Here is a 17,700-nt window from a genome sequence, read left to right on the forward strand (position 1 = left end):
CTTATTTATGCATTCATTGGTTGATTCTTATATGTGCCCTGACCAGGGATCGAACTCTAGCTAGGGCAGAAACACGACCATTCTTAATAGAGTTAATTATGTGCATAATATTGGAAGAAAACAATAACCAGGCCTTTGTCAAAAGGGGAAACAATTCTAAAAAATGGTTAGAAGTTAACTAAACTTTTACTTTTAGTTAATAATAAATCAAAACATACAAAAAATAAATTAAAGTTTGTTTTATATAAACTATAAGTTATAGTTTATTACTATATGAAAAAATATGATAATAAATTACAGTTTAATAGACTTAAAAATCACAATGAAACAGACCATTTATGTCTCTTCTTCACATTTGGTCAATGTAAATTTACAATGTTCTCTTTTAGTCCAACAAAAATACATAACTCTATTTTCTGATATCTTTTGCCTTCCCTATTTCATATACTTTCTCCCACATTCTATATGTTTAAACCAAACCTCTTATACAAAAGTATAAACACTGTTCAAGTACAGCCTCCTCCTTGAGGAGCTGAATACAAACTAGCCATTTTGTACTTAACTACATAAACATTCTATCTATACTTCCTAATGGCATCTTATTTTTTTCATTTATAGTTATAGAAAAATCATTTCTATCCAGGGCTACTGCATACACACATGTGCTTAGAAATCCATCCTTGTGTCCGCAGCACCCAGAGGGGATGACTTTTCCTGATTAGCCTTCCTGGAGCAGACACCTTTTTTATATTCCATTTTTCCCAAAGCTGTCTACAGGTTGGAAGTAGTCCTGTTTGTACATGCAATCATTCTAGACCAGCAGTTTCAACCATTCTCATCTCATGGCACATATAAACTAATTACTAAGATTCTGCAGCACAACAAAAATATCGTTTCTTGCCAATCTGACAAAAAAATAAGTATAATTTTGATTCATTCACAACTGGACAAGCTATTGTTGTGCTGCCTGTTGTCATTTTTTCATCTGATAATCTAAGGGCAAAAAGGACAGTGCCCCTGACTAGTCAGTCAGGTATTGAATGTTTTAAAAATTTTTGCAGCACATCAGTTGAAAATGGTTGTTCTAGATCAGTGGTGGGGAACGTCCAGCCTGCGGGCCATATAGGGCTCGTGAAATCATTTGCTCTGGCCCTGCCAAGGCATTAGGGGTGAGTCAATTAAATGCTTGACCAAATATAGCAAGCTAATTTTCAAGTTGATAATTTTGTATGTCCCATGAATGATGTTATAAATATCCAAATGGCCCTTGGCAGTAAAAAGGTTCCCCACCCCTGTTCTAGACTCTAAGAACCTGAGAGGAGGAACTTTCATTCATATAACCTTTAGACACAATGGGTTCTTTAAAAAGTACATGTTGAATCTATGAATCAAATCATAGAATCTGTTTGGTATCACTTACCAAATTGGACTCATTAGGTGGAATGTACTTCTCTGTCCCCATTCGCACAAGTCCATCGTGGTAGAGAAATATTTTTAGTGGATCACATGATGTTACCAGAATGTAAATTCGTAAATCAAACTTGTAGCCTTCCATTAGGAAAGGCTTGTCGATGTATTCTTGAACAATCAAATGATCCTGGGATGGAAGTTTGTCACCATTTCTTATCAAAGAAATCCTAAGTTTAGAAAAAGAATCAAAAGAACAATTTTATACGGAGTCAAGATGTTTGCAAAGTTATAGCTAATACTCAAGAAGAATACGGAGGAATGGATAACTCCAAAGTCTGTGCCTTCACAAAAACAGTGAATTGCAAAACAATAAAATAAGAAAGTTGTCAGAATCAAATTTTCTGGAATTCTGGAAACTAACCAAAAGCTTGTAACAACCAGGGATCATTTAATCAAAAAATAAGTAAAAATAAAATTTAAAAAAAAAAATCACCACAGCTGAATCTATGTAAAACAGCTTTGGGGCAGTTTAACTTACTCTGGTACCAACTCTCTACCCTCAGCTCACCAGTGGGCTTGAACAACAGCCCATGTTTCCAGTACTGATACTGATTCTAGAGGGAGCAGAAGAGATCATATTCTGTTGGTGGCCTTGTTTTTTTAACCTGTGTAGTGGCTCCCTGGAGGACGTCAAAGGGGGTGCTTTTATCTTGCCTAAGTGGAAACTCTCCCCAGGCTGAGGCAGCTACTTAAGTAAGCAATTATGAAGAAGATTTAAAGACATATGTACTAGTCCCTGCTGCCTAACCATTGGAGGAAACAACAGACCTACTAAAAAGATTGGGGGGAAAGACTGAGGAATGAGAATCTTTGAGGAATAGGTTTTGAAAAGCTCTGACATATTTCTAGGACTCCAGAAGGCCATGTCCATGCCCAGAGGTAGGTGCCTGCTCAGGATCCTAAGATCCTAAACTCTTAGCTCTGGCTAACCAGGGGGCTCTATACAAGTAGAAGTAAAGGCTGAGCAGAGATATAATTGCCTAGCTGGACACAGAAGGCTTGCTCAAACTTAAACACACACACAATCCGTCTGCAAAGACTGGGCAAAATCTTTTGGAGGGGAGGTTTCCAAATGTTTAAAAAAAATCTCTATCCAATTAGTAGCTGACCACTGACCTAACACAAGAAGAATTAGAGTAGCCACATACAACAAAGAATAAAAACTTTACGAAATTATTTCAGAAACCCACTGTGCAAATAAGCAGCAACTACAACAAGCATGAACAATAACAACAAACAACCTACTGCCAGTTGATAATTTTGAGTTATCTCAAAGAGATAGAGAAGCTGAATTTCTGAGTTTCTACATTATAGTATTAAAAATGTCAATTTTTTTAAAGATATATTTTTATTGATTTCAGAGAGGAGTGGATGGAGAGAGAGATAGAAACATCAATGATGAGAGAGAATCATCAATCAGCTGCCTCCTACACACCCCCTACTGGGTATGTGGCCGCAATCAAGGTACATGCCCTTGACCAGAATCGAACCTGGGACCATTGAGTCCGCAGGCCGACCTTCTATCCACTGAGCCAAACCTATTAAGGCGAAAAAAAATGTCAAATTTTTAACAAAAAGATTATAAGTCATGCAAAGGAAAAAAGTAAGTATGACACATACACAGTAATATTATCAATTAACATAAAGTCTCTGAGGAAACCCAGACATTGAGCTTACTGAACAATCAACTATTGAAATCAACTATTTTAAATTTATTCAAAGAGTTAAAGGATATCATGAAAATGCTATCACACCAACTTGAGAATATCAATACAGATAGAAATTATTTTTAAAGGGTAAGAGAGAGAACTCAAACAGAAATTCTGAAGTTGAAAAGTACAATAACAAAACAATAAAGAAATCATTAGAGGTGCTAAACAGAATATTTAAGAATGCAAAAAAAAAAAGCAAAACTTGAAGATGATTGGTTAAGATTAACTCATCTAAGGAACAAAAAGAAAAAAAATGAAGAAAAATCAGAGCTTAAAAGTTCACCATCAAGAATATTAGCATACATATTCTGGGAGTCTCAAATAAAGAGGAGAGAGAAAGAAGAGTAAGAATAATATTTGAAGAATAGCTGAAGATATCTTAATTCCAAGAAGATCAATGAACTCCAAGTAGGACAAACTCAAAGAGATCCACACTGAGACACATAATCAAACTGTCAAAAGCCAAGGTAAAGAGCCTTGAAAGTAGCAAGATTAAAGCTACTCGTAATGTCCGAGGAATCCTCAATAACATAAAAAGCTTATTTCTTATCAGAAACATTGGAGGCCAAAATACAGTGAAATGACATATTCAAAGACCTGACAGAAAAAGAAAAAAAGAACTTTTAACCAAGAATTCTATAGCTGGCAAAACTATTGAAAATTAAAGAAGAAATTAAGACACTCCCAGATAAACAGAAGCTGCGGGAGTTTTTTGCTAGTACACCTGGCCTACAAGAAATGCTAAAGTGAATCCTCCAGGCAAAACAAAAGGACACTAGATAGTAACTCAAATACACACAAAGAAATAAAGATCGCCACTAAAGGTGATTCATGGTAAATATAAAAGTCACTATTAGTGTAGTTTAAGTTTGTGACTCCTCATTTTTCCTATATTATTTAAAACAATTGCATAAAACAATAATTATAAGTCTACGTTATTGGATACACAATGAACAGGATGTATTTTGTGACAATAAAAGGGAGCAGAGCTATATAAGATCAGGGGTTTTTGTGTTTTGTTGTTGTTGTTTTTTACTATTGAAAGAAAAATGATATTAATCCAAACAAGACTGCTATAAATTGAGATGTTAATTATAATCCCAAAGTAACCATTAAAAAATTAAAAATATAGTTAAATAAATGACAAGGAAATTAAATTGGTACACTAGAAAATTATTTAATATGTAAGAGGGCAGAAATGGAGGAATTAAGGAATGAAAACTATATATAAGACATAGAAAACAAATAGAAAAATGGTAGAAGTAAATCTTCCCTTATCAATAATGATTTAAGTACAAATAGATTAACTCTCTTATTAAAAAACAAGATTTGGCAGAATGAATTAAAAAAAAAAAACATGGTCCAACTATATTTTGTCTACAAGAGATTCATTTTAGATTCAAAGTCTCAAATAGGTTGAAAGTAAATAAATGGAAAAGATATTTCATTTCATGCAAACAATAACCAAAATAGACTTTCAGATAAAGTTATTACAAAAGACAAAGAAAACAGTACATAGTGATTTTTTTAAAAGGCAATGCATCAAGAAGACATAATAATTATAAACATATATTCACCTACCAGCAGAGCTCCAAAATATATGAAGCAAAAACTGATAGAACTCAAAGAAGATATAGATAGTTCAACAATAACAACTGGAGTCTTCAACACCCCACTATCAGCAATGGAGAGGACAATCAAACAATAGATCAGCAAGGAAATGGATATCCTCCACAGATGGCAGAGGTGTCCTTTACCTACTCACTGCATTACAGCGTGCTTTTTCAGCTATTTTTTATACTGTTGTCAAATCTGATTAATATTTCTGTATAATGTTTTACCATTAAGTGTGTTTGTGTATGTGTATATAGAAATAAATTTTAACATTATTTTTAACATTAAAATTGAGAAAAAATGGGAACTTCAATTATGCCCCCAAATTTTTTTCTTTGAGACTAACATAGAGCACCAACTTTACATTAAACAATTAACATAAAATTCCCACTAATATTACATGTTTATTTTTTGAACTAGTAAACCACAGTTAAAAATAATGTCTGATTAGATTGTGATTGAAAATTAAAGGGAAATGTGTTGAATAGCTACAATTCCAAAAAACCTTTATTACCCAAAGCATTTAAAACAAAAGATTAAAATGACTCATGAGTTTTTATTAAAAGCAGACTCAGTTACATTTTTTAAAAGTATATTGCAGAAAACTGACATAAGAAATCAAAAGGAAAGAAATATAAGTTATATAATCTATTCTCAGCTAGCATGTCTACTTCTTGGTATTTTAGCTTAATGTGTTCTACTTATTTTCAATCCAATCACCATGGGTACAGAGATAAAAATGAGCAAAACAGAGACAGACTCATAGCTGGAGAGCAGGCTGACAGCTGGGAAGGGGGTTTTGGAAGGCTGAAAGGGTGGAGGGACTGAACATAAAAGAGAAAAAACTCATGGACATGGATAACAGTATGGTGATTGCAGGGGAGAGGCGAGTTGGGAAAGATGGAGAAAGGTATAGGGGGGATAAATGGTGATGGACAGAGACTTGGCCTGAAGTGGTGAACACACAATACAGTGTACAGATAATGAGTTGTTGAATTTTGCACCTGAGACCCGTATAATTTCATTAATCGGTGTCAGCCCAATAAATTGAATAAAAGGAAAAAATGTATTTATAAAGCAAAGAAGACACATGTAAAAGTAACTCCCTTCCCATTTCTTTCTCCAAGTCAATTTAGCTCTGTGGTATCCAAGATTACTCTAAAATTATTACAAATTCAAATTTTGTTTAAAAAATAGAAAACATCTTTTTCCTCCTATTAGGTTGTCTCCTATTAAGGTCTTCCAATCTGTTTATTTGATTTTTAAATTAAATTACTGAAGCCTGTGGGACAGAATGAAAGGACTCATTAAATATTTAGTTCCAAAAACAGCAGTGGTTAGAACCCTATTTTATCATATTTTTTGTATTAGTACTCAACCATGAGTGAATACTCACATTTATTCCCCCACCCTCCAAATATATATATATACACACACACACACACACACACACACACACATACATACATACACTAGAGGTCCAGTGCAGAAATTTGTGCACAGATGGGGTCTGGCCGGCTCAGGGGAGAGGCCCGGGAGGTTGGCCGGCTGGCCCTGTCCCTGATTAGGTGGGGGGGGGGGGGGGGGAGATCGGGGGCAGGGGCCGCGGGAGGTTGGCCGGCCACAGTGCGCATCATAACAACTGGTCTTTCTGGTCATTCCAGTCACTTGGCTTTTAGATAGATGATAGATAGATAGATAGATAGATAGATAGATAGATAGATAGATAGATAGATAGATAGATGATAGATAGATAGATAGATAGATAGATAGATAGATATAATTTACAGGTGAAAAATACCTACCCATGACCCATTGCACCATTAGCTGGTTTTACTATAAAAGTTTTCTGCTTCCTTTTTTTCTTCAATTCTTTCATGTAGTTCTGGAATTGAGTATATTCAGCAGGGAAGATCCATGTTCGAGGAATAAAGGTATAATCCAGAGGCCGGCACTTGATCATTCTGTTAGTTAGAGATAGTATAAGAAGTAATTTCTACTCAAACTTTCCTAAATTTTCTTCCTGTGATCCTGACACTTACTACAAGGATTTAAATCCCTCTATTCATCTATTGGTTCGTTCAGCAGATGTCTATTAAGCATCTACGATGTGCGAGGCACTATTCTAGACACTGGTGACACACCAGTAAAAACAAATAGACACACTTCTCTGTCCTATGTATTAGTTTACTTATTAGTAAATCAATCATCTATTTGAATACATACTACGTGCCAGGCACTGGGGATATAAGTTAATATGGTTTCTTTCCTACGAAATTTACATATAGGATATTAATTAAATACAATGTAATAGAGGTAATAAAGGCATATAAAGCAATATAACATGGAAAAAGTCACTAACTATTCCTCAGGAATGGGGATTGGCAGTAGGAAATGGCTCATGGCCAGGCGCCACTTATATTGCTTCTTTAAAGATGATTTTGAGTCCTCTGGGTCGCCTATAGGGAGCAGTTTTGATTGCCTTTTAGTCTGGTGTTTTTGGGGGATTAATTCCTTTTCTGAGAAAACTATGTGAAGCCGTTAGTCAGTAGAGGTTTTTTTTATATGAACTATATGTGCTTATACATGTGGTTTTATGGCTACAGTGTATGTCCTAGTATTTTTTATTTGCTACAAACCAGGCTGCCTATTTGATACATAACTTAAAGATAATACTCAGTATCAAATGTTTACTTCTTTGTCGTTTTTAATCCTCACCTAAGGATATTCTTTCCATTGATTTTTTAGAGGGAGTGGAAGGGGGGAAGAGTAGGAGGGATGAAGGGAGGTAGAGATAGAGAAACATTGATGTGAAAAACACATTGACTGGTTGCCTCCTGCACGCACCCCAACGGGGCCATGGATCGAACTTGCAACCCAGGTACATGCCCTCGACTGGGAATCAAACCCACAACTCTTCGGTGCATAGGCTGATGCCCTAACCACTGTGAACAACGTACAGGGCTAAAGGGTTACTTTTGATGAATCCCCGATGTTAACCGCTTTGTATATATTGATTCCCAATAAAAATAAATTAAGAGAAATATTTTAAAATATTGTATATTAAAGAAAATCTGATTGTTTCAAAAATGTATTTTTAATAAATGTATGCACGTCTTTTAATAGGTGAGCAAATAATGTAGCAGATATTGTCCCCAAATAAAATTAGTAGAAACTAAAATGAAACCATACGAACAGTATATAGTATGCAAAGAGGCAGGACCTAAATACAACTGGAGGTTCATACAGTTACCATATTTCAAGTGTTCTTTCAAGAGAACCCTGTAAGAAAGTTATGTTTTTATTATGAAAAAGGATATAATTACCAACTCCATGTGTCAAGCCCAGAATAATCCAACAAGCTAAATAATCTCAGTACAATATTTATTGATTTCAGATAGAGGAAAGGAGAGGGAGAGAGAGATAGAAACATCAATAATGAGAGAGAATAATTGATCGGCTGCCTCCTGCACACACACACACCCCTCCCACTGAAGGTCGAGCTCACAATCTGGTCATGTGCCCTTACTGGGAATCGAACCATGACCTTATGGTTCATGAGTCGATGCTCAACCACTGAGCAACAGCAGCCAGGCTATTTATTATATTTTTAATTATGATATAAAATCAGATCAAGTTAAAGCTTTAATTAGAACAATATAGTTTTAAATTAACCATGTAGTATTTATGAATAACATTCTTTCACATATAAACTTGGAAAAAATTAAAGCACACAAATACTCAAGATAAACATTTAATTCCTATACACTTTTCAATATCCATCTCAATTTCACTCCTCCAGAAAGTCTTCCCTGCCCGCTCAAAAATAATCTCTCCCACTATCTTGGTCGCCACCAGCCTTTGACTCTAAGTCTAACCTCTAACGCGGCACCGTAAAACTGTACTGTACGTGTCGGTCTTCCTCCCTTACTAAAATGTGAGTTCTAGGGAAGGACTAGGCCTTATTTATCTTGTTTACCTCACAGTTAACAGTCTCTAGGGGAAAAAATAAACAATCAAAAATATCTGCTGAGTGGATGGATGTATAAACTTTCACTTGGATACATACAGATATTTCGTTAATTGTACACACAATTTTACTAACCTTTCTCTGTGAAAGATATCTCTTAAAAATTTTCTCAATTTATCACTCAAGTTTCCTAAACTAAAATAATCTAATCAGTAGAGATATAAACTGCATAAAAATTCTCCAGTTCATTCAGAACTTGAGTACCTGTGAACTGTTTTTCCCATGAAAGCAGATTGTTCCTCTAAACAGTGGCCTCAGAAATAAATGTATGCGCATGTATATCCCTGAGTGGGCATGTACGGTGTGGGGCAAAAGTAGGTTTACAATTGAGGTTTATAATTGTTCATATGGAAAAATACAATAAATAACAATGCAAGAATGAGCGGTGTTTCACAAACTCACAACTGTAATCTTATGTTTGCCCCACCCTGTGTATATGTGGTCTACATGGATGTGCGTGCATACATGCACCTACTACAGTGCCTGGCACATATCAGATGCTCAGTAACCAGTATGTGAATACACAGATGCACATACACCATAATACAACATATTAGATCCTGCAAGGTTTAACTGAAAATAAATAAGAACATATTGAATAAACAGTAAAAAGAACCCTGAGATTCTAGAGCCCAAGATTCTGCTCTAGCTCTGCTACCAACTATGTGTTGACTTTGTGCAAGATATTTCTCTGACCCTCAGTTACCTCCTTGGCAAAGTGCAGGAATGGAACCAGAGAACTTTTCAGACCCTCCTAGATCTAAAATTCTCTCTCTTCCATCAAAGTATCATTTTACATCAATGTACCTTTGTGAAAGATAGCACTCTAATATTCAAAATGTAAATTTATAACAGGTTTATTCTATTATAAGAAAATGAAGATTACTTGGTCATATTTCTTGCTAAGAAATCTTTCCTACAGATCTCCCCCATTCCTGGAAAATGGTTGATCCTCTGGAAAATAAAAAGGTAAATATTAATATCTTCATTGACTTAATGAATATAGTCATTTATACTAAATACAGTTACCACCATCTTTTAAGTTTTCATGTTTTAATAAACTGACAATTATTAATGTAAAATATTTAAGTTAAATGACCTATAATGAATTAAAGAATCTATAGTAATTGGTTATACAGAGAATAAAAATTGCACAATTTTAAAGAAATCAAAAAAGGGTGTTTATAATGACATTAAAGTTACAACTTTTGGTGTTGAATAACTGGTAATTAATTATCTAAATTATCTTTTACATTCTAAATTTACTATAGTCATACAGATAAGCATTTGTGAAAAACTAGTGAAAATGGACTTATTCTTTTTCGGGCAGTAAATTCTGTGTTACCCTCTATACTAATGGAAGAACTGCATAAAATGTGAACTGTCTAAAATTCCATGCATTTGACTTTTTAAATATGTTTGTATCACATCCTGAAAATAAAAGAATGAAGCCAGATGTATAACGGACATGGAACTGCCATGTCATGATCTCGCTAGGCCATCTATTCCACATGACTCATCTTTAAGCATAATGCAAAGCACCAGTTTAGTAAAGGTTTTCTTCTATCAATTCTTACTTAAAGATGCAAAGAGGTTAAAAGTTACATCTGAAAGGATGCAGAGTTCATGCAAAGTCAGCACAGCAACACAACAGGCTATTCAGGTGAGATTGTCAACATAGCAAGAACCCTATCTAAAGAAAGCTATGAGGGAATATATGTAACTTTCCTAATGGCCAATGATGGGCCATGACTAACTCCCCACCTGGTAGTTTTGCAGCTCTGCAATCTTCTCCTGCTGAACTGCAGCATCACACCATATCAGGTTACTCGTTTCATCCTCGTCTGAAGTTTTCATAAATCCCATTTCATCTATTACTAAACGAACTGCAAGTAAAAGGTTAAGTTAAACCAAAATTAAAATACTTCTGAAACCTATCCAATGGGGAAACATATTTTGATATGTATAAATTTTAGCTCAAAGTGCTTTGTTGGCAAAATCTCCATTAGTTATAGCATAAACCTTGTTTTGAGTTATAACAATTTCTCTAGGGCCAAATTATTCTCAGCAGTAACTGAGAACTGTTTTTAGGTTGCACCCAAAATCCTCAGAGATTTAACAGGGACACAACACTGCTAAAGAGCCCAGGGATTATTCACAGCACAAGGAGAACATATGCACAGCTGAGACAACACCTCTATCAGCAAAATGTACTTTCCTGGCTTTTTCATGACCTTGGGCTGGGTACAAAAGGGAAAAAAGAAAAATAGCCCCTGGTCATTAGATCATTAGACCTACTTTCCACCTCCCCTAGTTCCAATTATTTTTAGCAATTAAAACCAAGTCAGCATGTTGACTCAGGATGCAAAATAAAAAAGCAGAATTCACTGCACAGATTCAGAAACTGGCTCTCTCCTATCTGCAAACCCTCTAATCTTACCGAAAAAGAGATTTGTGCTCAGAGGAAACCTTGTTTGTTAGTACAAACTAGTTATGGACTCTTCTCTAATTTAGATATTATAATTAACATATTGACATTTTTCTTCCAATAAATTTCAAGTTCCTTCTTGCCTACAATACAGGTAAGCAAAATACTTATTTGTAAAAGTTTTACTTTTACTGGTATCCAATATGAGGAGAAATGGTACAAAGCAATCAATTGTCTGAATTTATCTGGCTCAAGTATGATACTGATGAGCAAACACTTGTTGGTCTCAAATCCTGGGGACACTTGTTTGTTTCGCAGCTGAGGAAAAAGAAAGAACTGTTTATGCAACAGTGCCCAGTACACAGGCATAAAAGAGGACAGTGACTGGCAGTGGATGAGGTCGGGGAAGGGATTGTGAGCTGAAGATGCTGTTTGACATGAGACCCTGGGGAAACTCAGGCTGTCTGAAGGCCAGGTGACAATGTAAGTCAAGGAAAGGGCTGTTCCTCTCTCATCTGCCACAGACCACCAGGCAGCTGGCGTCCTGGGGGCTCAGGAGCTGCTGTGCCCCCTAGAGGTCATAAGGAGGGCCAGGGCAATAGCGACATAGCCTAGGAGACCCCTTTATCTGGCTCACAGGCAGAAGACAATGAGGTCAGACCAGCAGCTCAGGAGCAGACCTGTTCCTGAGTACATGAGACGCATCGTGTGCGCCTCTCAGAAATGACTGGGAAGACCTTGATGAGAGAACAGAACCAGAATCAGTATGGAGAACACTAACACGTCAGCCCTCTGAACACTTCCTAGGAAAGTGAGAGGGAACTTCATTTAAACACTCTCCTTTAAATCAAGGTTCCTTATGAACCCCATGAGGACCTTCAAAGTGAGAGGATGAGTTAACACCACCCAGCTATCACTTTTTAAAAATATACTTTTATTGATTTCAGAGAGGAAGGGAGAGGGAGAGAGAGAGAGAGAGAAACATCAATGATGAGAGAGAATCATAAATCGCTGCCTCCTACATGCCCCACACCGGGGATCGAGCCCACAACCCGGGCATGTGCCCTGACCCCGAAATCGAACCGCAAAGTCCTGCTCCATAGGTCAACGCTCAACCACTGAGCCACGCCAGTGGGACCATCAATCACTTTTACAAAGGCCACCTTACTCTCATTTTTTCCTTCTGAAAAATCGCTGCAGATAAGCCCTGAACCTGTCACATCTCGTCCTCTCACACCAACATGCTCAGCGTGGTTCCCTCTGAGGAACACCTGTTGGAACAGTGTTGGGGGACCTCAATCCCACTGAAATATTTCACTGATTGTTGCTGAGCTTTGATGAATTAATGTAAATGAAAACGAGATTCTCAAATATTAATAAAGGCTAAAAAAATTTAATATCCTTGAGGTTCATATGATTTTCCTCAACTCTTTTAATGCAAAATAACTAAGAAAAGAGGAATATTATTTGAGTGCTTGTTATTCATAATGAGTTTTGCAGTGCTGGGCAAAAGTATCTTAATTTCAAGCAATTAATTCTTATCTGCTCTCAACACTGCAGATGCTTTTTAGACAGAAATACTGGAATTTCATTAATAAAAAGCAACAGTATCTTTAAAAGATTTATTTAAAAATGAGAAATGTTTTTACTCTATTCTTTCTCAGGTTCTCATTGTTTAATAAAAATCTCAAATTTTAAACTGTTCAATTTCTATTTAACATTTTAATCTGTTTAATGTCCTTATCATTTTATGCTTGATTTTAACATTGAGTTTAATCAAAATCATTCTAAATAATAAAGTTTTTCATTTACACTGATGCTCTATTTGATTATCAACATGATAAATATCTCATTAAAAATAAAACTTTATAAAAGGCATTTAAAAATCCATTACATAAAAAAGAGTATCTCTCTGAATTTCTACATTTTTTTTCAACATCAAATTAGACTTTCCAACAGGTATGACAATCTCATGATTTTGAGAAGACGTACCAATTTCAAACTTTGTCCCAGCAACATTGGCTGTAATTGTTCCCTTCTTTTTCTTCTTTCTGACTCTCCTTTTCAGTGTGCTTTGAAAAGGCAGCTCTGTATTCAGATCCAAGGCAGAAGGCCCCTGAATAACTTTAAGAGAAACGTAAACCAACCAAATATCATTGAAATAATAAAAATTCCATACCAGAAAACACAAATGCCCTCCCGAAAAATGTAAAATTTTAAGTTCTGGTTCTTTAAGAATCCCCAATTATGAATAGCCAGCAGTGATGATCTATAATCTGTATTCTGTGATGTGATGAAATCAGCCAGCTTACCTCTTTCTTGAGGCAGAGATGGCATTATTGCCGCGCCAACTAGCAAGCAGTGTGTGCTCTGTACCAAGCTCTCAGGACCTCTGGAAGGCCCGCATTCGTCTAAGTAGGATATGGCTCCAAACCACGGAAAGTGCCTATCATATTATCTTGGTGGAATACTCGGGTTTCAGGGCACTGAAGTTATGGGAAAAGAAGTTACCTGCAGGGATTTTAAAACAAAGCCATTTAGAAAACAACTTTTATGACATTTTGTGTTATCTACCAATACTATTTTTAAAATCCAAGTAAAAGTGAAAGTTAATGTACTCAATCAACACATATTTGTTAATTTACTAAACCTTATGTAAAATGCCAAGTAATGGTTCCCTGTCCTAAAAAGTGCAGTCTAGAGAAGGAGGTTTTATTTATTTTATTTTTTTAATATATTTTATTGATTTTTTACAGAGAGGAAGGAAGAGAGATAGAGAGTTAGAAACATCGATGAGAGAGAAACATCGATCAGCTGCCACCTGCACATCTCCTACTGGGGATATGCCCACAACCTAGGTACATGCCCTTGACTGGAATCGAACCTAGGACCTTTCAGTCTGCAGGCCGACGCTCTATCCACTGAGCCAAACCGGTTTTGGCGAAGGAGGTTTTATTTAAGTCACATATCATATTTACATACAATAAATAACATGCCATACACAGACAATGGCAACAATAACAATATTCACTGCCATTTACTATCTCAGGCCACTGACACTACTGAATCTTTCAACAGCACTTTGAGGTAGAAGCTTTTATCCCCATCTGTCTTACAGTAAGAAAATTGAGCACAGAAAGGCGGAATCCTTGCAAAGAAAGTGAACAAGTAAAGATTAAAATTAACATCTCTCTGATGTCAAAGCTGGTGGGACCCCATGCAACCTTCAACCTAATGCCATAAACTTAACTGCATTTACAATGAAACAGTGCCAGGCAGCGGTCACATGCTGACAGAATGCAGAGAAAAGCGATTCCTTTGTAAGCGGTGTGTGATGGGGAAGAGAGCAAGTAGACTATAAAATAGACAACATTTGAATTGTGCCTTTAAAAATGAGAGCAATTTTGAAAGGCAGAAAACAGGAGGAATCATTACTATGATCATCTTATCTGGGCACACAAAGGAATGAAATAACCATTTTTTAATGAAAGAATTCATTTGATTTGGCTACACTTTAACATGACCTATATTATGCTTCACTTATATTTTCATTGTGTATATATGCATCTAGGTATTTATGCCCTTACTATATTATACTGCCTAATCTATACTATCCACCTTCCAATTTCTCCCTTCATATTGTAAGAATGATGAGTTCTTGTAAAATGTCTCTAAACATAATGAAAATGTATAAATCCTATCATGATAAACAACAGTATTAATATCTTTATCAGGAGATTCCATGGTTTATTAAAAATTCAGAAACATTCAGAAATTTTCTACATAAAATATGATTTATATACATCACCCCAAATAGTCATTATTCATAAGACTCATTATTAAAGAAAATTTAGAACTTAATTTGTTCTCAGGTATCACTTTTACTAGAATAATTCTCTAGAATAATTCAAATTCAAAACTATAGAAAGATTATTTATTACAGACCAACATTGGGCAGGTACTGTATTAAAAATCTAAAACATTTCATTATAATATACACTCAATAACTTAGGTATTATTTCCCAATTTTCCAGATATGAAAACTAAAGCTAAATAAGTTAAATAAATCAAGTAAGAGCTAGTAAATAGAAAACGTAGGATTTGGACACAATTCTGATTATCCTATTCACCAATTCACTAAGTCCCACTGTATTCAGACATAATACTAATACGGTCGGTCACATAGAAGTAAAAGAAATTTGCAGCCCTATTGCTGTACACAGTACAAATATGGTGTGTTCTGGAACTTCACAATACTTCAAACCAAACAGTGAAATTACAGTAAATATCCCTAACCTGACCTCAGCTCCAAATTCCAAGCTGGAAGTAGGCTAGATTACTTTTCAGAATAAAAGCTAGGAATACTCTAAAGTTCAGATTGATTTACTTCTGGAAGCTTTCTGATACCTCAGGGAGGTAGCTACTTGAGTTTACAAGTCCTTGTCCAACATCTTGTTACTGGAGTAAACAAAGACCTTCTTATGGTAACAGAGTACTTATTACATTGAAAGTAGGTGACAAAGTCAACAAGAGTTTAAGAACAATGTTTGCCTAACTATACTAAGAATAAATTAGTATTTGCTACAGGTTTTAAAAACATATTTGTTCATTTCTGACTTAAATCATGAGCCAAAGGAACTTGAATTTGCATAGAGCTCAAAACAAGAACTATTATTCCTTCCCTGTCCACACGGGAATTTAAAGGCCTTAAAAGTATTCTACCCATTCATATGCTTTAATTCCATTTATGGTTTGGTGACTAACAATAAAAGTGTTTTAACAAAGTCAAGAACGTCATTCTACCACCCAATTCTAATCAGTTCACTGTATTCTAAGTAAGAGACTGAGAAGGCAGATTGGTCACACCACTCAGATAAGCCCCAGTGGAAAGCATGTTTCAGTTACGTCCGAAATCCTTTAAGCCAATGGTTTCTCACGCTTGGCTGCGGAGTTGAATCACATGAGGAGCTTTTAAAAATCTGGTTCCAAGGCCAAACCTCAGATGCAGGTCGAGCCCAGGCATCGGTATTTTCAAAGCTCTCCAAATGATTCCAGTGTGCAGCCGAGGCTGACAACCTCTGCGGTAAGCACATAATGGCACTGAAGCAAATAACAGTTCATTATAATACACACAAATGAAATTATTTTTAAAAGCTAAAGAAAACTGTTGTAACTATATTTACAAAAAAAAAAAAAATCAAGCCCAGCCAGAGTAGCTCAGTGGTTGAGCATCAAACCATGAACCAAGAGGTCCCTGGTTCAATTACCAGTCAGGGCACATGCCTGGGCTAAAAGCTCAATCCCCAGTAGGGGGCATGCAGGAGGCAGCCGATCAACGTCTCTCTCTGATTATTGTTTCTATCTCTCTATCCCTCTTCCTTCTTCACTCTCAAAAAAAAAAAAAATCAATAATAGAAAAAGGTCAAATAAGTTGAAATCGCCTATAAAAATCTTCATGTCTAGTTCAACTAAACAAATTGGGGGGGAAAATTGGGTGATCAACAGAGATCAACTTCAAGACTAAGAAACCATTTTGGTTTGTAAATAAAGAAACCACTTCCAAAAGGAATCAATTTTTCAAAATTTCAGGCAAATGGTAACCTTGAATGTAGACCTTCAAGTGCTACCATGCAAAAAATAGATGCACAAGACTGAAACAACAACAGTAACACCTAAAGAATTCCAATCCATTTATCCTGGAATTTTACCCTTCTTCCCAGTTCTTCCCACTAAATTTCTACCCATCACTTAAAATCCAGATAATCTGCTTTTTCCATCATGTCTGAAGAAATCCGCACCCTGGTGAATGCTGTGTATGGGCTCTCTTTAAATATTTGGGAAATTCTGTGGACATAGATTACTAAAATAATCTCACAAAAATGTCAATTGGAAATTGACTAAGTTGAAAATATTTTAAATTATATTAAATAAAAAATGTAATGAAAGCTGTTTTTATGGAGAGGTGGGGGAGAGGGGGCAGAGAACCAGTATAAACCAGTACCTACCATGTGCTAAGCATTTTCACATAACTGTGTATTAAGTCCACCCAGTAGGTGCCCCACTACATTTTATTTCAGTTTCACAGAAAGGAAAATTTAGTGTTTAAGTAACTTGCCCAAGTCACACCGAATAGGTAACAATAAAGTGGTTTATTTCTAAAGCCCACGTTCCTTCCCACTTTTTGTACTACCTTCAAAATTCAGTCTTTACACACAACATATGGAAGATTTCACAAAGAAGTTTATCTGCTTGACTGGAGCTATTTTATAAGATACAGAATGACAGCGAGGGACTCAAACTGTGGTTTAAACGTGGTCAGACCACAATGTTGCCTCGGACTGAATCTCCCTTGGAACACCTGGCAGATCTGTATCCCGTTTGTTCCTGTTTCTCCTTCACGAAGGTGCTGCATGCAACTCCACAAACACTATTATGTATCAGGCTCT

At 35.8% G+C, this 17,700-nt stretch overlaps 1 protein-coding gene across 2 annotated transcripts in view; it reads right to left on the reverse strand.

The window, feature by feature from the left end:
• TTLL7 (tubulin tyrosine ligase like 7) overlaps window positions 1-17,700 on the reverse strand; it is a 139,758-nt gene that overhangs the window by 77,482 nt on the left and 44,576 nt on the right. For both annotated transcript variants that reach the window (XM_036351279.1, XM_036351280.1), the window contains exons 2-7: window positions 13,567-13,765; window positions 13,247-13,378; window positions 10,591-10,712; window positions 9,713-9,780; window positions 6,602-6,760; window positions 1,421-1,637 (exon numbers count right to left, since the gene is read on the reverse strand). In XM_036351279.1, coding sequence (XP_036207172.1) covers window positions 1,421-1,637; window positions 6,602-6,760; window positions 9,713-9,780; window positions 10,591-10,712; window positions 13,247-13,378; window positions 13,567-13,591 — 723 coding nt within the window. In that variant the 5' untranslated portion in view covers window positions 13,592-13,765. The remainder of the gene's footprint in view (window positions 1-1,420; window positions 1,638-6,601; window positions 6,761-9,712; window positions 9,781-10,590; window positions 10,713-13,246; window positions 13,379-13,566; window positions 13,766-17,700) is intronic.

The sequence above is a fragment of the Myotis myotis genome, unplaced genomic scaffold (genome assembly GCF_014108235.1).
Source record: "Myotis myotis isolate mMyoMyo1 unplaced genomic scaffold, mMyoMyo1.p scaffold_m19_p_2, whole genome shotgun sequence".
In the NCBI taxonomy this organism is placed as follows: Eukaryota; Metazoa; Chordata; class Mammalia; order Chiroptera; family Vespertilionidae; genus Myotis; species Myotis myotis.